General features: G+C 34.0%; 5 protein-coding genes across 5 annotated transcripts; all 5 read left to right on the forward strand.

Annotated features, from left to right (window-relative positions):
* The first annotated feature begins 916 nt into the window (after window positions 1-916).
* LOC135831329 (kelch repeat and BTB domain-containing protein 3-like) lies at window positions 917-3,303 on the forward strand. The gene is made up of 2 exons (XM_065343725.1): window positions 917-1,268; window positions 1,365-3,303. Exons 1-2 carry the CDS (start codon window positions 1,262-1,264, stop codon window positions 3,050-3,052), a joined length of 1,695 nt encoding a protein of 564 aa, XP_065199797.1. The 5' UTR covers window positions 917-1,261; the 3' UTR covers window positions 3,053-3,303.
* A 430-nt stretch (window positions 3,304-3,733) lies between these two features.
* On the forward strand, window positions 3,734-6,301 carry LOC135831335 (kelch-like protein 28). The gene is made up of 2 exons (XM_065343739.1): window positions 3,734-4,000; window positions 4,156-6,301. The coding sequence occupies exons 1-2, from the start codon at window positions 3,994-3,996 to the stop codon at window positions 5,844-5,846; spliced, it is 1,698 nt and encodes a 565-aa protein (XP_065199811.1). The 5' UTR covers window positions 3,734-3,993; the 3' UTR covers window positions 5,847-6,301.
* A 1,376-nt stretch (window positions 6,302-7,677) lies between these two features.
* LOC135831334 (kelch-like protein 25) lies at window positions 7,678-10,839 on the forward strand. The gene has a single exon (XM_065343737.1). The coding sequence runs from the start codon at window positions 7,849-7,851 to the stop codon at window positions 9,730-9,732; it is 1,884 nt and encodes a 627-aa protein (XP_065199809.1). The 5' UTR covers window positions 7,678-7,848; the 3' UTR covers window positions 9,733-10,839.
* Window positions 10,840-12,952: 2,113 nt separating this feature from the next.
* On the forward strand, window positions 12,953-15,203 carry LOC135831336 (kelch-like protein 12). The gene is made up of 2 exons (XM_065343740.1): window positions 12,953-13,190; window positions 13,306-15,203. Exons 1-2 carry the CDS (start codon window positions 13,184-13,186, stop codon window positions 15,039-15,041), a joined length of 1,743 nt encoding a protein of 580 aa, XP_065199812.1. The 5' UTR covers window positions 12,953-13,183; the 3' UTR covers window positions 15,042-15,203.
* Window positions 15,204-17,150: 1,947 nt separating this feature from the next.
* LOC135831337 (kelch repeat and BTB domain-containing protein 2-like) lies at window positions 17,151-19,381 on the forward strand. The gene is made up of 2 exons (XM_065343741.1): window positions 17,151-17,384; window positions 17,484-19,381. The coding sequence occupies exons 1-2, from the start codon at window positions 17,378-17,380 to the stop codon at window positions 19,226-19,228; spliced, it is 1,752 nt and encodes a 583-aa protein (XP_065199813.1). The 5' UTR covers window positions 17,151-17,377; the 3' UTR covers window positions 19,229-19,381.
* Window positions 19,382-21,354: the final 1,973 nt, after the last annotated feature.

Raw genomic sequence — 21,354 nt, forward strand, 5'->3', positions numbered from 1 at the left:
TTATTTAAATTATGAAATTCAATTAATATTTGTCATAAAATGTGTTCTAGTAATGTGGTACTGATGTTTTCAATTACAGATGGTGTTGGTTTATTTGATTTGTGTACAAAAATGAATTTTTTGCGACTCGTTTGTGTTGTGTAATTTGAATGAATAGTGATGTAAACTGTAGATTAAAATGAAAATTAATGTGTACTAGTGTGTTGTACCGGAATGATGTTGTAATGAAATAAGTAGTTAGTGAACAATGCAATCGCATCAAGTTGGAGAAAAATCTACAATACATTTTTCAAATCTACTTCTTAGACCAGCCATGCTAAAGCTGCTATGATGGATAATGGATATTAAACAAGAAATCATCAGTATCTCAAAGTCAAACCAATTGAAGCAGCTTTAAATTCCAAAATACTTAGGATGGATTTCAACAGGCATAAATACAATGTTTGCAAAGAATTTCGAGAGAAATCTCCGTCATGTATGCAATGTTTGGTGATCGTTTTGTATACCTTAGTCTTTGAGTTGGAGATTATGTTCGCGTATATTCGGTAATATTTACAATAATTTGTATGTGTTCAGTGTTGTACTTCTTTGCTATATTCCTCATTGTCAGCTGTCATCCTCCAGAGTTTTTCTTGATATTCTTTTAGAAATTAGATCATAAAGGAGTGTAGTTCTCATCTTTAATGATAAAAACAGTGTTGATTATGAGCTTATATTTACTTATTTTTCCATTCAAATCATTCCCTCTTGATCTCAAATTGATTATTAAGTATCAGAATGTGATTCAAAACGCAAAATAAAATGTTCTCAGTATTTATTTCGTTCTAGTGCATTAATATTTCATTCATTTCTATAGCGTTATCGGAGTACATACGATCTATTAGTGATGACGTCACAAAACAGCGCTCAGGCCTTTTACTATAGGTGGTATTGGACAGGCGGCCGACTACACTATCGAAATGGAAAGGCGAATGACCCCCTGACTGAGCGAATGTAAAACGTACGATGTTACGATACGACATCGAAACAAAAAAAAATCATCTATCCAAAGATTCCTCAATGAATATCGATGGAAACACGCAGATACTTGCACGATTTTCTGCTGATAAGAAATTGAAAAATTTTTAAGAAATGTAGCAGCGTAGATAAAAGAAAATTGAAATTTGATGAAATTAATTAATTAGATGAAACGAAACTATTCTGAATAAAATGTCCCTCTTTCCCTTCCGATTGAGAAGTTGAATTTGATCCATACTAAAGAATGGCTGGTAAGTGGTCAACAAACACTATTCTCAAAAAATAAAATTTATAGCATACTCCTCCTCTGTTTACCTTTCATGAATATTTCCTTCGTAAAATTTCAGATACTGTCGAAACCATACATCTGGACCAAATGGAAACAAAATCTTCCCAGCATATCAACGATCTACGACTGGAAAACTTGTTTTGCGATGTGTGTTTTAACGTCAACGGTACCATTATGCCTTGTCACCGGTTGGTTTTGGCTGCGGCATCTCCTTACTTCAAGACTATGTTTAATGGGAATTTTAAAGAAAGTAATTCCGGAACTATTACCATCAACGATATTGAAACTGAAACATTCGAAGAAATTCTCAACGCTGTGTACACAGCCAACATTCGTCTCCATCCCAGTAACGCGTATTTCATCTTGAGATCCAGTCACTTATTACAGCTGGAAATTATAGAAGACGCGTGTGTTTCTTATATCATAAAGAATCCTAAAATCAACTATTTGATTGATGCCTGTGTATTCGCTCGAAATATCAACAAAGATGAATTATTTTTCACTTGTGTACAGTCGATCGTCGCTAACGTTGTCGAATATGCAAAGACAGATTCTTTCGAAAACATTCCAATCGATGTTCTACAAAATATTTTAAGCAGACTTGATATTAAAGAGAACGAAGAAGAATCAATCATTTTGTTGATAATGAAATGGGTCAAAGAGAATAAAACTAGCCGTAAAGATACACGAATGCTTCTACATACGACTTCTTTGAAAACTACCAAGTTAATGAATTCGTCAGTGATGTGTGAATTATTAATTACCTGCGACGATAAACGTATAAATGCGGACAATAAACACACTCCAGAATTGGATTGCAAATGCTATGATGCTAGTTTACCCTTGAATTTGTATTTGAACGTTATCAACGTGAAAACTGGCCAACTTGGATGGAGCGTTTTAAAAATGAGCGGTGATTTCAATAAATACGTTTTATCGCCGTTCTATCCAACTAACTCTTGTCGCAAAAAAGTCTGTAGAGTTGGAACGAAACTATATTGCTTTGAATATTTCGAATATATGGGATGCAGAAACGTTTTCTCATATTTCGACGAAGACGGCGTTAGAATTTTCCTCTCAACGCCCCCGGACGTTTTGATCACTCAATTTGAAATCGCAGCTATGGGAACGTCGATATTTCTTATGGTGAAAACTCGCTTCTTCTCGATTTGGCTGTACGAGTGTGAGCGGGATACTTGGCAAAATATATTGCCGAGAAAGAAACACGAAAACATTTACTGTAACGTAATTGCGTGTACTTTTTCCGATGGCATTTTTTATGTCGTTGCCCGGAGAAATAAGGCCACCAAGAACGTTATATTTGGTTCGCAGTATTATATATTTTCAATCACTTGCCGAGCTTTGATTGTTAGATTGTTGGCAAAAATACCAGCGAGATCGTATGAATGCTCATTCATACATGTATACGATGATAAAATAGCAATTTCTGGGGCCAATCATTCGAACGATATTCACGACAAGTTTTTGATTTTTGACCTTTTGGAAAGCCAATGGTTGGCTGGTTTGAAAGAAATGAACGAAGGTCGAGTGAATTTTCGCTTATTTCATTACAATAGCTGCGTGTACGCGGTGGAAAATGGTCGAGCTATGATTAAGAATGAAAAATATGATTGCTCTTCGAACAAATGGGTTGATTTACCACATCTGCCAAAACGAATTACAGTTTCTGATATGAATGATGTAGTGGCTACCGGAGAAGTGTTTGGTGTTGAGGTAAATCCGTAATGATGAATGAACGCTGTATTTTTGTTTTTTAAAATTAATTCATTAATTAATTTGTTCTGTTTTTATTGTGAAACAATGTTCATTGTTTTGCGTTGTTGATTCCTAGACTGTATCTTAGCTTTTTGATACTATGCTTTTTATATATTTTTAATTTCTTGTGCTATGTTTGTAAGCACCTACCCTTGTATTCTCAGGAATTTTCGATACGTCGCAATTCTGTTTTTGAAGTTTAATATATTTTTTTAAAATAATTGTTGCGTTGGAACTTCTTCATAAACCAGCACGTCTAAAATTATTGATTGTTAACCAAAACGAGATCTTAAACTTGAACTTGAACGTTGTAGGTATGTATTGTAGAAGTAGTGAGAAAATCATTTTTGAAATTATTTTTCTTCGGGATGAGGATTATCCATTGAATCATTAAAGGTCTAGTTTTCTTCGATAAAAAACCTTCAACTTGTTCATTTTTTACGTTGAAAATTTTATTTTATCGTATCATCCATTTTCCACAAAGAGATTAATTATTTTATTACCTAATTACCCTTCTTGATATTATATGTACCATGTGTGCCTTCGCGAACGTTCTAATTTTGCATTATTTTCCATACACATGAAGATGTACACTCTTAATTTTTTTTTGTGATAGTTCATACGAAATTGTTTTTAAGAATTTCAATACACAGGCGAAAGTGATACCCATGTCATGTCTGACGTGCACATGTGTTTGACTTGTTGGAACTTGCAAGGAAAGTGGAAACAGCTGCGCTGTAGACTGAAGTGTCTCCGATCATCACTGCATGATAAGAAATTTTGATGAAGAAATTTTTCATTGATAACAATTGATGATTACCTATGATTGGAAAGTTTAATTCTAAGTTACCATAGGTATTAGGTAATTAATTTATTAAACGTTAGAAACTGGTTACGATTTCTTCTGAAGAATGGCTGGTAAGGTTAATATTTTATACGAGTATAATGATTTCAAACTTTTTAAATTTTAATTTCCATGTGCTCTTACCGAAGCTCGATCAAATTTTTCAAAAAAAGAATTCCGAGTCCACCGTTACTCTGCTCCATTAATATTTTTTGTGTGTCACTTTTAGGTGCTGTCAAAACTGTGAATTTAGACCAATTTGAGAAGAAATTCTTCCATCATATGAACCAACTGCGACAGGAGAATTTGTTTTGCGATGTGCGGTTCAACGTCAACGGTACCATCGTGCCTTGTCACCGGCTGGTTTTGGCTACCGTCTCGCCTTACTTCAAAACCATGTTCAATGGCAATTTCAAGGAAAGTCATTCAGATACTATCAGCATGAATGATATAGAAACCGAAACGTTCGAAGAAATACTGAATGCCATGTATACCGGGAGTATCTGTCTTCATCCCAGGAATGCGTATTTCATCTTGAAAGCTTGCCATTTATTACAACTAGAAGTGATGGAAAAAGCGTGCGTTTCGTATATCATGAAATATCCGAAAATCAACTACTTGGTTGATGCCTGCGTATTCGCCCGAAATATCCATCGAGATGAACTGTACTCCAAGTGTGTTGCAACAATAAGCAACGATTTCGTCGATTACGGAAACACCGATTCCTTCAAAAAAATTCCTGTCGATGTTTTCGAACGAATTTTATGCCAAAGTGAATTCTGCGAGATCGAAGAAGAATCAGTAATACTGGCTATAATGAAATGGGCTAAAGAAAATAATGCCAGTCGCCAAGATGTACAAATTCTTCTCGATGCAGCTAATTTGAAAACCTCTAAATATGTGAGCACGTTGGTGATGTCGGAATTGTTTGTTACCTACGACAAGAAGTGTATTAATGATGCGGGTAGTGAACTTACGATTAGTCAAGACTTTGATTGCAGCAATACTGTTCTACCTTTGGCTTTGTATTCGAATGCTATTGACGTCGAAACTGGACAACTAGGATGGAGCGTTTTGAAAACAAATGCTAGTTTTGATAAGTACGTTTTATCATCTTTCTACCCCACGGATTCTTTTCGGAAAGGAGTTTGTAGAGTTGGCACAAAGCTATATTGTTTTGAATACTTCGAATCAATGGAAGAGAGAAATGTTTTCTCGTATTACAACGAAGACTGCAGCGTCAAAATTTCTCTCACCTCGCCGGAAGTTTTGATTACCGAATTTGAAATGGCAGCTGTTGGAACGTCAATATATCTGATGGAAAAAAGGCCTTCCTTTTCGGTTTGGCTTTTCAATTGCGAGCTGAATACTTGGCGGAATATCATAAAGAAAAATAAACTCGAAAGCGTTTTCTACAAAGTTTCTGCGAGCGCTTTTTCAGACGGTATTTTTTATGTAATCGCGCGAACGATAAACTCAGCTGGGAGAGCTTTATTTGATTCACAAAACTATTTATTCTCAATCAACTGCCGTACTTTGGACGTTAAAGAATTGACTAAAATACCGCTGAGTTCGTACGAACATTCGTCCATTTGTGTATTTGACGGTAGAATAGCTGTATTTGGCGCGAGTCATTTCCGAAGTGTTGCGAAAATGTTCATGATTTTTGACCTAGGAGGATACCACTGGTCGACTGGTTTGAAGGAAATGAATGGCAGTCATATGCATTCTCGATTATTTCATCATAATGGTTCGGTGTATGTGGTGGAAACTGGCCGAACTATGGTCCCTAATGAAAAATATGATTTGATTTCGGATAAGTGGACTGATTTACCTCATTTGCCGAAGAAAATTGCAATTACGAATACGAATGATGTATTGGCCATCAGAGAAGTGTTTGGTGTCGAAGTAAATCCCTGAAGAATAATTTCTTTAAGTAGGTATGGTCTGGCAAGTCTGGTGTTTTTTTTTTTTTTTTTGTTTAAATTGCGAATGATGTTTTTATTATTATGTATTTAATAATTATTGATCTTCTGCGACTTCCTTAATTGTGAAATATTTAATTGTAATTACTTTTTGATACATAAAAAAGTAACTCGTTTCATGTTTTTTGTTTTTTTTTTCAACATTTATTTGTATTTCCATGATATAAGCTCTCGTGTATCCTTGCCGATGTATTCAATAATTATCGCGTGTTTACACATATCTTAGATTAAACTGTATAAATTTTCAACATTTTTTGTTAATTAAGATGGAAATTCCTAAAAATAAGCACCATTGTATAGGTAAAAGTATTGGTCGAGGTATTTCTTTAAAATTTGAATTATTCATTAATTTGTGTTGTCTATATTGAAACAATCTTTACTGACATTGTTTTACACTTTGGTTTTTTAAAACTGCATTTTTAGCATTTTGATAAATTGATATTATATTTTTTGTATCATGTATGATATGAGATAAACTCTTTCCCGCCGTGTATTCTCAAGAATACCTTACCTATACTTACTTGTATTCAAATTAAAATGGAATTATTTTGTAAGATGAAATCAGAATAGAAATTTCTTTATAAACGCGAATCGACTAATACCTAATTTTTTAAAAGAGTATGGCGTGGTTGGAAACCTCCGTAACCAAAATTTCAAGGAGCCCAAATTTATTTTTCGATTTTTTAAAATTCAAACTTCATTATTTTCAACGAATTATGTGTTTTTTTTTAATGCTTACCTAATCACTAATAAAAATTAAGGAAGTTAGTCCCGAAAGCAATAATCAACTCCCTCGAACCAAATTCAATTTTTAGCAGCCCAAATTGATTTTCTTGCTGTGGAGAAATTTTTAAATTATGGAGAAACCGAAATTCACGCTGGAGGCTTTAGAATGGCTCGAAATTACGAAATACGAATTTGGTGGGTTGATTTGAGACAAGATACAGTCATTCGTGCAAATTTTAAAAACTCCGGAACCAGAAAAGTTCTGATTTTTTGAAATTTTTTCTCATAAATTTTCTGGTCAAAAAAGTGCACTTGAGTTGTCCGCCTGTAAATCTGTCCAAATGCAGATGAATTATTTAAATAGGGCGGGGATAAGCAATTTCATTTTCACTTCTTCTGAAGGAATTGTGAAATTCTGAAGAAATGGGAAATCACGCTGGTCAAGGCTCAGAAAAAGTGAAAATTGGTTCGATGAAGGAGTTGATATTAGGTATGGACATGTATGGACTAACATCCATAATTTTTACTGCATATGCATTCGCATATAATTCTAAAAATCAATTCAGATAAGTACCTAGCCGTAAAATATAATAATTATAATAAATGAGGATGCATCGACAGTAAAAATAAAAGGTCCAGATCGGATACTTTCGTGCATCTTCGGGTTGCACAGTGCACCGAGATCCGAGATGCAACAAATTCAACAAATGCAACTTGTAGCTCTCATGAATCATTATTGATAACAAGTGAAGAAGTGGAAGTGAATAAGTGATATAGAATTGAATAAATTTAAAAATTGAATTTTTGATCTGTCATGTTATTTTATTGAAAGAGGAAGTTGAAGAGTGAAGACTACAAAAAATTTTTCGTGAAAAATGTCTGGTGAGTTTCATTTTTCGCACCTATATTAAAATTTTAGACAGAATTTTCATTTTAAAATTTGCTCTTACCAAGTTGCAAGTTCGACGGATTTTCCAAGAATAAAAATCTTCAAAGTGCTAATAATTTCTGTTTACTATTCCAGACACCATTGAAGCTGTGTATCTAAACCAAGTGGGGTATAGACACTGTACCTGTGCCCTCCGGGTAAGACACCGAACTGCAGGTAACGGGGAAAAGGGACGGTAGTAAAATCTTGTGTCATGCCAATTTCTCCCGCTGGGTGATTTTGGCTGCGCTGTACGTCAGTTTGCAGGCAACGGGGAAGAGGGATGGTAGTGATGCTCTTGGCTGCGCGCGCTGTACTTCGCAGTTCGCATGGTACTTCGTTCAAGAATTCGACACCAGCGCAGCCAAAAGCACCCAGCGGGATAAATTGGCATGACACACGTAATTCAGCCAAGATGGCTGCCAGTTCGTTGTCTTCCCGCAGGTACAGTGTCTATAAAGTGGGGCAACAACTATTCAAACATATGAATGATCTAAGAATGAAAAATTCATTTTGCGACGTGCGTTTCAACGTAAATGGTACCATCTTCCCCTGTCACCGGTTGGTTTTGGCTACCATGTCTCCTTACTTTCAAGCAATGTTCAATGGAAATTTTAAGGAAAGTAATTCCGATACCATTACCATAAACGATATTGAAACTGAAGTATTCGAAGAGATCTTGAACGCTATGTACTCAGCCATTATTCGTTTTAGCCCTGGTAACGTTTATTTCATCTTGAAAGCCAGTCATTTACTACAATTGGAAATTATAGAAGACGCGTGTGTTTCTTACATCATGAACAATCCCGTAATGGATTACTTGATTGAAATCTGTGTGTTTGCCAGAAATATCGACCACGATAAGTTATATTCGAAGTGCGTCGCGTTTATAGCCGAGGCTATTGTGGAATATGGAATGACAGATTCCTTTAAAAAGATTCCGTTGGATGTCTTTGAAGACCTTCTAAAACGTAGTCTAATCGGTAATAAAGACGAAGAATTGATAATTCTGTCGATTATGAGATGGGGTAAAGAGAATAATGCCAGTCGTAAAGATATTCAAAAGCTTATAGATACAGCATTCTTGAGAGCATCCAAATTTGTGAACTCTACGATAATGTCTCAATTCATGGTTGCCTGTGAGTATAAATGTTTTGATGATGAGAACAATGAATGTACCTCACGATTGGATATTAATTATAGTAATCATCCAAATTTACCTTTGAAGTTACATGTGGATGTTATCAACGTGACAACGGGGCAACGCGGATGGAGCATTTTGAGAACAAATTATGATTTCGATAGATATGTTTTGTCAGGATTCTATCCGACTAATTCGCGTGAAAAAAAGGTCTGTAAAGTTGGAACGAAACTGTATTGCTTTGAATATATTAGAGACCCAGTCATGAAAAATTGTTTCTCGTATTTCAATGAAGACGGCATTAAGACTACTCTACCCTTACCGCTATTACAAATGACGATTTTCACATTTCAATTGACAGCCATAGGAAAGTCGATATATTTAATAGATATGAGCTACGATTTCTCTGTTTGGCTTTACAATTGTAAAACGAGTACTTGGAAAAATATACTGAAAAAAACCGAATGTGAAAATATTCGTTGTATTCATGTTTCCACGTGCGTTTTTTCAGACAACAAGTTTTATATAATCGCGAAGAAAGACAACAAGCTAGAAGAAGGTTTATATATAAACCCGGAGACTAAAGAAATTATCAGTCGAGACGACCGCCATGTATTCTCAATTACTTTCCCCAACTTTGTTGTTGAAGAATTGACTAAAATACCTTCACTTAATGCATACAGATATTCCTCAATTTGCGTATTTAATCGTAAAATAGCAGTGTTTGGTACATGTACTGATGCAGGGTCTCGAATGAAGAAAGATAATTTCATGATTTTTGACCTCGTTGAGTCTAAATGGTCGATGGAGTTGGACCAAATGAATGGTGGCCATGCGAGTTCTCTCGTATTCCATCACGATGACGCTGTATACGCAGTAGGTAATGGTCTATCTTTGCTTCCCGGTGGAAAATATGATCGGTCTTCGGATAAATGGATTGATTTGCCTCATTTGCCTAAACGAATCACCATTTCAAATACGAATAATGTAGTGGTCGTCGGAAAAGTATTTGGTCTTGAAGTATAACATATTATATATCACCTCTTGGTGAATTATTTCTTCGAAATGTCGTAGGTATCAGTTTTTTTGTCATTATAGAATTATGATTTGATGGTTTTTGTATTGTTGATTTCTTACGGAGATTCTTTTTTTGTTTGTAGATATAACCTATTACCTTACTCATTTCGTAATAGTTGTTGTTTTTTTTTGTAATATTTTAACCCTGCGTCGACCACCGGTGCCAAAAACGGCACCACAATGTTATTTTTATTAAAAAAACCACCGAGTGCCAAAAACGGCACCTAATGAATTTTAAAATTTTCAAAATGCATTGTGGTGCCGTTTTTGGCACCTGGTGTTTTTTTTATAAAAATAACATTGTGGTGCCGTTTTTGGCACCTGGTTTTTTTTTTTGGTGGTCTATGCAAGGTTAAATAGGTAATTCATTATACATATGTAAGTATTTGATTCTTATTATGATACCTATAAACATCCCAGTATTCTCATGAATGTTTGATATTTCGTTAACATAATGGGCAATTGTTATTTGTTTTGGATAATAAATTTTCAAAACGTGTGAATCAAATATAATCGAGATTTCTTCGAATGAGCGTACGTCATAATTATAGATATTGCTAGTAAGCAGAGGATTTCTATGGCTTGAGGCGTCAACTTATTTTTTCCAAGTTGTTTTTTCAGAAAACCCCATCATCCCGAACTGGAAAATTCTTCTACGAGTATTTATAGGAGCATTGTAGTTATATATTACTTTAATTGTAGTGGAAGGTAGAAGTAAGTGTTAGCGAGCCACGTGATTCATTTCAACGAGAACCTCTACAAGAGTTGTGACAATTAGAATTGAGAAATAATTTTTCATGATTTCATCGGAGCAGAAATTAGTAATTAATCTCCAAAGGGTTTCAATAAGGCACTTGAATCGATAATTTGCTATAAGCACATGAATACCTACTTGCAATTGTATTATTGGAATTACAGTTGAATTATCTTGTAAGATAATCAGCGTTGAAATTTATCTTTATAAACGCGAATAGACTAATAATCTTTAGAACCGAAACTGTATTACGGGAACATTTTAAAGAAACTTTATGAAATATATGGATACACCTACTACCTATTGATTCTTTTCTGCCTTTTTTTGGCTTGCCTGTGCCTGTATAAATGTTAAAAATTTTGATGTTATTTAAACTCGTGTTTGAAATGTGAAGTAGGTGTATTAGTAATGCACTATCAACTATACGTAACAAGGAAACCTCTCGAGGTGTTGGTCTGCGATTTGAACATGATCGTGAATTTTAGAAACAGTAGGTATGGCCTGTTCAGAAACCTCCATAACCAAAATTTCAGCTGCTTAAATTGATTTTTCGAACCAAACTCCATTTTTAGCAGCCTAAATTGATTTCCTTGCTCTGTGAAGAACTTTTTAAATTATGGAGAAATCGAAATTCACGCTGGAGGCTTCAGGATGGTTTGAAATTACGAAATACGAATTCGGTGACGGTGAGTTGATTTGAGACAAGATACAGTCATTCGTGCAAATTTTAAAAATTTCTCCAGAACCAGAAAAGTTTTGATTTTTTGAATTTTTTCCTCATAAATTTTCTTGATCAAAAAAGACGCACTTCAGTTGTTCGCCTGTAAGTCTGTCCAAATGTACATGAATTATTTAAATGGGGAGGGGATAAGCAAATTCATTTTTACATCTTCTGGAGGAATTATAAAATTCTGAAGAAATCGGAAATCGCACGCTGGTCGAGGCTCCAGAAAAAGGGAAATTTGGTTCGAAGGAGTTAATATTACGGACTGTAACTTCCAAAATGTATCTAGCTAGATATGCATTCGCATTTCGACTCAAGAAGTCAGAGGTTCCATTGTAGCTTTATGTCTCGAAAATAGCGAATCATAAATAATCTCCCAGGCATATTCATATTCACAGTTCTATTTTCTATTAAATTATTCAATGAGCAATGAAATGAAACAAATTCAACAAAGTGTAGAAAGAGCATTTCAATTTTTTTCACTCATTTTCCTCAATAGAATATACCTAATACCTACATATATAGGCTTAGGTAAGCTTTTTTCAATAGATACCTACGGAATAATATGTACCTACATATACCAGGTATTATTCAACTGGTACCGGGTACACCCAGATCAAACGATTTTTCTTGAATAAATGAATCATTTTCAACTTTTTAAGCTCGTTTTTTATCCATTTGTTTATTTTATTTTCTGAAAAAACATGAAAAAATGGCAGAAATTTACCAGAGAGAATCTTAAATGAATGTAACATTAGGGGTGTTCGAGCGCTCAAAAAAACGCTGCAGAATTTACAGAAAACGTAAAAAATTAGGATTTTTGAGCACTTATGATAGACTCAAAATAAACTATAGACTGCTGTAATGCAATTTTACAAAAAACTGTAAAAAAAATTGACGTTTTCTGTAATTGCTGCAGGTTTCTATAACTTGCTGGAGAGCGCTCGAACACCCCTATTGTGTTTAATTTCTGTCATTTTTTAATATTGTTTTAGAAAATGAAATAAATTTTCAAAAAAAGCAAAAAGAAGTTTAAAATGATTTATTTATTTATTTATTTATGCATGCAAGTACCGATTTACTTATTTTTATTATTACTCGTATAGGTACTTCCCACTTCCACTTCCCAGCCCCCCCAGGTCCTTGATCAAGTTGATAAGCGCAAATTTGTGAACACCAGATCGATCAATTTTCTGCTGAGTTTTACTTTTTTCTATTTTTTGATTAAAATTGTTACTTTTGAAAAAACAAACAAATGTGAAAAATAGCACAACTAACTATTCGCTTTTCTTTTCCCTCAACTCAATCAAACTTCTAAAATATTTGTCCAGATGATAATTATATTAGGGGTGTTCGAGCGCTCTCCAGCAAGTTACAAAAACCTGCAGCAAATACAGAAAACGTTGAAATTTTTTTACAGTTTCTTGTAAAATTGCATTATAGCAATCTATAGTCAATTTTGAGTCTATCATGAGCGCTCAAACCCCCTAATTTTTTACGTTTTCTGTAAATTCTGCAGCGTTTTGTAGAGCGCTCGAACACCCCTATAATTAAGCACTTCAATGATCTTTATTCCGAATTTCCGATGAATGCTTTTCAGATTCAACACAAAAACTAATGAAAATTTGAAAATACTTACTCAGATGCATTACGTTCAATATCGTTTGTCGACGTAAAATTTTTGAGGGTGCTTTATTTTACGAAGGAGAAAAACGAATAAGGTCGATCGGATACTATCGTGCGTCTTCGGGTTGCACAGTGCACCGAGATGCAAAAGCAAAATGCAACAAGTGCAAGTAGCGTTCATGAATCATAATTGATAACAAGTGATAAGGAATTGGATTGAAAAATTGAATTTTTGATCTGACTGTGTTGAAAGAGGAAGTTGAAGAGTGAAGACTAGAAAAAATTGTTCGTGAAAAATGACTGGTAAGTTTTATTTTTCGTACCTACATATACATAAGTATATTATTATGTACATCAAAATTTCAGACTGAGATTTTTCATTTTAAAATTTGCTAATACTTTCTGTTTACTATTCCAGACACCGTTGAAACTGTGTATCTAAACCAAGTGGAGAAACAACTATTCAAACATATGAATGATCTAAGAATGAAAAATTTATTTTGCGACGTGCGTTTCAACGTAAATGGTACTATGTTCCCCTGTCACCGGTTGGTTTTGGCTACCATGTCTCCTTACTTTCAAGCAATGTTCACTGGAAATTTTAAGGAGAGTAATTCCGATACCATTACTATAAAAGATATTGAAACTGAAGTATTCGAAGAGATCTTGAACGCTATGTACTCAGCCAGTATTCGTTTTAGCCCTAGTAACGTTTATTTCATCTTGAAAGCCAGTCATTTATTGCAATTGGAAGTTATAGAAGACGCGTGTGTTTCTTACATCATGAACAATCCCGTAATCTATTACTTGATTGAAACCTGTGTATTTGCCAGAAATATCCACCACGATAAGTTATATTTGAAGTGCGTCGCGTTTATAGCCGAAGCTATTGTGGAATATGGAATGACAGATTCCTTTCAAAAGATTCCGTTTGATGTTTTTGAAGACCTTCTAAAACGTAGTCTAGTAGGTGATAAAGACGAAGAATTGATATTTCTGTCGATAATGAGATGGGGTAAAGAGAATAATGCCAGTCGTAAAGATATTCAAAAGATTATAGATACGGCTCACTTGAGAGCATCCAAATTTGTGAACTCTACGATGATGTCTCAATTATTAGTTACCTGTGAGTATAAATGTTTCGATCATAAGGACAGCGAATATGCCTCACAATTGGATATCAATTATAGTAATCATCCAAATTTACCTTTGAAGTTACATGTGAATGTTATCAACGTGACAACGGGGCAACGCGGATGGAGCATTTTGACAACGAATTATGATTTCGATAGATATGTTTTGTCAGGATTCTATCCGACCAATTCGCGTGAAAAAAAGGTCTGTCAAGTTGGAACGAAACTTTATTGCTTTGAATATACTTCAGACCCCGTCTCACAAAATTGTTTCTCGTATTACAATGAATACGGCATTAAGACTTCTCTACCCACACCGCCAACAGGGATGAAGTTCTTTGAATTTGAAATGACAGCTGTAGGAGTATCGATATATTTAATGGATATGAGCTTCCCCGATTTCTCTGTTTGGCTTTACAATTGTGAAACCAATACTTGGCGAAATGTACTGAAAACAGCTGAATGTGAAAATATTCGTTGTATTTCTACTACCACGTGCGTTTTTTCAGACAACAAGTTTTATATAATCGCGAAGAAAGACAACAAGCTAAAAAACACTGTATTTATCCCGCAGACTAAAGAAATTTTAAGTCCAGACGACCACTATATATTCTCAATTACTTGCTCCACCCTTATTGTTGAAGAATTGACTAAAATACCTTTACTTAATGCATACAAATATTCCTCGATTTGCGTATTTAATCGTAAAATAGTAGTGTTTGGTACGTCTACTGATGCAGGGTCTCGAATGAAAAAAGATAATTTCATGATTTTTGACCTCGTTGAGTCTAAATGGTCGATGAAGTTGGACCAAATGAATGGTGACCATGCAAGTTCTTGCCTATTCCATCACGATGACGCTGTATACGCAGTAGGTAATGGTCTAACTTTGCTTCCCGGTGGAAAATATGATCGGTCTTCGGATAAATGGATTGATTTGCCTCATTTGCCTAGACGAATCACAATTTCAAATACGAATAATGTTGTGGCCGTCGGAAATGTATTTGGTCTTGAAGTATAACATTAATTATCTATCACCTCTTGATGAATTATTTCTTCAAAATGTCGTATGTATCAGTCTTTTTTTTTCATTGTAGAGTTATGATTTAATGGTTTTTGTATTGTTGATTTTTTACGAAGATTCTTTTCTTTTTTTTTTAAATATAACCTATTACCTTACTCATTTCGTAGTTGTTTTTTTTTTGTAATATTTTAAATGGGTAATTCATTATATGTAAGTATTGATTCTTATTATGACACCTATAAACATCCTAGTATTCTCATGAATGTTGGATATTTTGTAAACATAATGGGCAATTGTTTTGGAAAATAAATTTTCAAAACGTGTGCGTATCAAAATATAATTGAGATTTCATAATATTGTCAGTAAGCAGAGGATTTCTGTGGCTTGAGGCGTCAACTTATTTTTTTCCAAGTTGTTAAAATTGAGAAATAATTTTTCACGATATCTTCGGAGCTGAAATTATAGTTATTTAATCTCTAAAGGGTTTCAGTAAGACACTTGAATCGATAATTTGCTATTAAGCACATGATTAATACCTACTTACTTGTATTCGAATTACAGTTGAATTATCTTGTAAGATAATCAATCAGCGTTGAAATTTATCTTCATAATCGCGAATAGACTAATAATCTTTAGAACCGAAATTGTACAGGAACGTTTTAGAGAAACCTTATGAAATATATGGATCATTTATGAAAAACCGCTGACGTTTTAGAAAGAACGAGCAAATCATTTTTGAGATTTTTCAGTTCGCCTTTTGCCAGGATGAGGATCTAGAATTATTTTTTTAAAAGGTTTCCTTCGAAGTTCGATATGAATTTCGTCGAATTAAGTAGGTGCGCCAATTCTTTTATGCGTTTTTTGGCTTGCCTGTATAAATGTTAAAAATTTTGATGTTATCATTTAAACTCATGTTTGAATGTGAAGTACGTGTAGTAAGTATAGGTATGCACTATGCAACAATTGGAAACCTCTCGAGGTGTTCGCTTGCGATTTGAACATGAGCGTGATTTTTAGAAAGAATATGGCCTGTTCGGAAACCTCCATAACCAAAATTTCAGCTGCTCAAACTGATTTTTCGATTTTTGAAAATTCAAAATTGATTATTTTCAACAAATTATGTTTTTTTTTTTTTTTTGAAAAAAATGTGTACTTACGTAATTAGTAAAAATCAAGGAAGTCTGTCAACTCCATTTTTAGCAGCCTAAATTGATTTCCTTGGTCTGTGAAGAACTTTTTAAATTATGGAGAAATCGAAATAATTCACATTGGAGGCATCAGGATGGCTTGAAAGTTGAAATTACGAAATACGAATTCGGTGGGTTGATTTGAGACAAGATACAGCCATTCGTGCAATTTTTAAAAATTTCTCCAGAACCAGAAAATTCCTCATAAATTTTCTGGTCAAAATTCAAAAATATAGTTAGTGCAGTAGGTTGAGATGTCCGCCTGTAAATCTGTTCAAATGTAGATAAATTCCTTAAATAGGGTGCGGATATCTAAGCGATTTCATTTTCACGTCTTCTGTAGGAATTAATTATAAAATTTTGAAGAAATCGAAAATTACGCTGGTCGAGGCTCAGAGTAAGAAAATGTGAAAATTGGTTCGATGAAGGAGTTGATATTACGGACTAACTTCCATAATTTTTACTGCGTATGCATTCGCATATCTACATTTTTAAATGCATATTTCGACAAAAATATTCAATTTTAATTGATTTTTCAAAAATTTGCTAAAATTCTAAGAATCAATTTGAGGTATCTATAGCTATGCATAATAATTTTGCATGGTTATGCGGTCTCGTTCAAATCAGAAGCGAACATTTCGACTCAAGACGTTTGAGGTTCCATTGTAGCTTTATGTCTCGAAAATAGCCAGATTATCTTCCAGACATATTTATATTCACAGTTGTTCTATGTGATGATCTTTATTCTGATGAATGTTTTTCAGTTTCAACACAAAAACCAATTTTGAAAATTTGAAAATACCTAATGTATTTAGCTCTACATTCAATATCATCTGTCGACGTCGTAAAATTTTTGAGAGTGTGTAATGATCGAGGTGTAATGTGTATGAATTATTACGAACGAGGGTAAAAAAAAAAACAGGTCCAGATCGGATACTTTCGTGCATCTTCGGGTTGCAGTTGCACAGTGCTATAGCACAGTGCACTGAGATGCAACCAAGCAACTTGTAGAGTCCATGGGGTTGATAACAAGTGATAAAGAATTGAATTGAAAAATTGAATTTTTGATCTGACATGCACATGGTATTTTATTGATAGAGGAAACGAAGTTGAAGAGTGAAGACTAGAAAAAATTGTTCGTGAAAAATGACTGGTGAGTTTGATTTTTCGTACCTATAGAATGAGAATTTGTTTGGACGGATTTTCCAAGAATAAAAATTCAAAGTGCTAATACTTATGTTTATTATTCCAGGCACCATTGAAACTGTGTATCTAAACAAGGTGGAGAAAAAATTCAAGCATGTGAATGACCTAAGAATGAAAAATTTGTTTTGCGACGTGCGTTTCAACGTAAATGGTACCATCTTCCCCTGTCACCGGTTGATTTTGGCTACCATGTCTCCTTACTTTCAAACAATGTTCACTGGAAGTTTTAAGGAAAGTAATTCCGATACCATTACTATGAACGAAATTGAAACTGAAGCGTTCGAAGAGATCTTGAACGCCATGTACTCAGCCAGTATTCGTTTTAGCCCTAGTAACGCTTATTTCATCTTGAAAACAAGCCATTTATTGCAATTGGAAATTATAGTAGACGCGTGCGTTTCTTACATCATGAAAAATCCCGTAATCGATTACTTCTTGATTGAAACCTGTGTATTTGCCAGAAATATCGACCACGATGAGTTATATGCGAAGTGCATCTCGTTAATAGGCGGAGCTATTGCCGAATATGGAAGGACAGATTCTTTTAAAAAGATTCCGTTTGATGTATTGAAATGCGTTTTTAAAAAAAGTGGTATCTACGATAGTGAGGAAGAATTCATAATTATGTCGATAATGAGATGGAGTAAAGAGAATAATGCCAGTCGTAAAGATATTCAAACGCTTCTAGATATTGTTAAATTGAGAGCATTCAAATTTGTGAACTCTACGATGATGTCTGAATTATTGGTTGCCTGTCAGAATAAATGTTTTGATGATGAGTACAATGAATGTACCTCACAATTGGATATTAATTATAGTAATCATTCAAATCTACCTTTGAAGTTACATGTGGATGTTATCAACGTGACAACGGGGAAACGCGGATGGAGCATTTTGAGAACAAATTATGATTTCGATAGATATGTTTTGTCAGGATTCTATCCGACTAATTCGCGTGAAAAAAAGGTCTGTAAAGTTGGAACGAAACTCTATTGCTTTGAATATATTGAACACCCACGCATAACAAATTGTTTCTCGTATTACGATGAAGACGGCATTAAGACTTCTCTACTCTTACCGCCATTACAAATGAGGATTTCCGAGTTTGAATTGACAGCTATAGGGATGTCAATATACTTAGTGGATATGAGCTTCGATCTCTCTTTTTGGCTTTACAATTGTGAAACCAGTACTTGGCAAAATATACTGAAAGAAACTAAATATGAAGATATTCGTTGTATTAATGTTTCCGCGTGCATTTTTTCAGACAACAAGTTTTATATAATCGCGAAGAAAGACATGAAGCTAGAAAAGGGGTTATATACAAACCCAGAGACTAACGAAATTTTTACTCGAGACGACTACTATGTATTGTCAATTACTTACCCCACCTTTATTGTTGAAGAATTGGCTAAAATACCTTTACACCCGACTGATTACAGATATTCCTCAATTTGCGTATTTGATCGTAAAATAGCAGTGTTTGGTACCGGTGCATGTACTGATACAATGTTTCGAACGACAAAAGATAATTTCTTGATTTTTGACCTCGTTGATTCTAAATGGCTGACAGATTTGGACCAAATGAATGGTGGCTATGCAAGTTCTCTTCTATTCCATCACGATGACGCTGTATACGCAGTAGGTAATGGTCAAACTTTGCTTCCCGGTGGAAAATATGATCGGTCTTCGGATAAATGGATTGATTTGCCTCATTTGCCTAGACGAATCACCATTTCAAATACGAATAATGTAGTGGCCGTCGGAAAAGTATTTGGTTTTGAAGTATAACATAATATCTATCACCTCTTGGTGAATTATTTCTTCAAAATGTCTCATCAGTTTTTTTTTTCTTTGTGAAATTATATGTTTTAATGGTTTTTGTATTGTTGATTTTTTACGACGATTCTTTTTTTATTTTTAAATATAACCTATTACCTTGTACTCATTTCGTAGTTGTTTTTATTTTTTGTAATATTTTAAATAGGAAATTCATTACCTATGTATTAATTCTTATTATGGCACCTATATAAACTACCTATAAACATCCTACTCGTAGTATTCTCATGAATGTTTGATATTTCGTAAACATAATAATGGACAGAAAATTCTTCTACGAGTATTTATAGGAGTATTGTAGTGAAAGGTAGAAGTAGGTGTTAGCGAGCCACGTGATTCATTTCAACGAGAACCTATATGGTACACGAGTTGTGACAATTAATATTTTTGAAAAATAATTTTTTGTGATTTCCTTGGAGCAGAAATTATAGTAATTTAATCTCTAAAGGGTTTCAATTAGTAAGACACTTGAATCGGTCATTTGCAATTAAGCACATTATCTTATCAACATTTTTTTTGAATTCGAACCATAGTGTGAGAACGTTTTTCATTACTGTACGCTGTACGTACAAAATGTTTTTGGGAATAGTGGTGGGTTAAGAATTTATTATTCTTTCATACCTACGTGTACGTACTGCAGCTGTTTACACATAAACATAATTTTCAATGGCGCAGCCGTGGAGGAGTGAAGGGGCCCATTATACCTTCCTAGCGAATGATAATTTAAATTTTAAAATAAATAATGCAAAAATTGACGATTTTTTCGTTTTTTGGACCCATTTTTTTCGAAAAATTTTCGCTATAAAATAATCACACATTACGAAAGGTTTTCAGAAGATTACCTCTAATTTCGATTTTTTATGCTTAAAAATCTGGTTTTGCTTCTTTCTTGAGAAAATCCTGGCTAGGCCACTGATAAGTTTTGGTGGTGTGCTAACTAATTGCAGCGGAATGGCGTAATGAATATCACAAATGTGTTGTTTTGGCATTCATTTGAATAATATATGTATACTGTTTATTACTAGAGAATAAGGAAGCTTTTATAACCTCAACTTGTCAACTCCGATCGGATCGAGTTTAGATATATAATTTCCTTTAAAAGCACGTCACTCTCACCTAAGAACCAAATTCTTAACTTTTGAAATTAATTATTCTGAACTTTGGCGAATTTTTGAATGTATTTTTTTCAAAAAGAATAAATCTTTAGTCTGAAGATGAAAACCTGAAAATATACGGAAATTTAAACTGGTTTGCTATGATATGACATGACATTTAAAATAGTTACGCAAATTAAAATTTTAGAGGCTCAGAATTGGACCTCCAAGATGAAAGTTCAACTTTTCATAATCAGTGCAAAATTCGAATTGAACGCTGATATTTAAAAATTTTAAGAAATACGATCTCTGATCTCAAGTCTCAATACCCCACGAGGCACGAAGATACAAAATGAATTGTTGATTTTTGACAAATTCAAGAGTGTAGGTATAGTTTTGAAGGGTGGGTGGTTGTTGGAAATGGTAGGAGGGGGATGTAAAACTGCCTCAGGATTTGCAGCACCACTGGCTGCAATTATTTTTCAATGAAATTTATCCCTCTAATATCGATGTAGGTACCATCCATTTTCTCGATTGTGTTTTTAAATTATTATTATTATTTATTACGAGTACATATATTATTTGAAATCTACTCGCAGTTCCTTATTCCTTATGTATTTGCAACTGACAAGAGAACTTTTTGAACTGTACTCTTCGATTAGAACGAAACCAAGTTAGATGTAAGAGCACATCTTGAATCCTCTGTACTCAACCACAATTTCAGATTCTAAAATTCATTTTTGGATTTTTGGCAAATTTTTGAAAATGTAAAATTTTAAAAAAAACTGTTTTAAGAACGATTTTTTGAATTTGAAAATTCAATTACTGACTATATTCAAATTCGCACAATGCTACGAAACAAGTCACATGACTTCTTCAAAGTATCGTATTGTATGCAAACATATTGAAAATCTCCTTCCTTCAGCCCTTCTTACAGTTGTAGTATGTACTTATATGTATGTATAGAATCACAGGCTACACTTT

The sequence above is a fragment of the Planococcus citri genome, chromosome 1 (assembly GCF_950023065.1).
Source record: "Planococcus citri chromosome 1, ihPlaCitr1.1, whole genome shotgun sequence".
Classification (NCBI taxonomy): Eukaryota; Metazoa; Arthropoda; class Insecta; order Hemiptera; family Pseudococcidae; genus Planococcus; species Planococcus citri.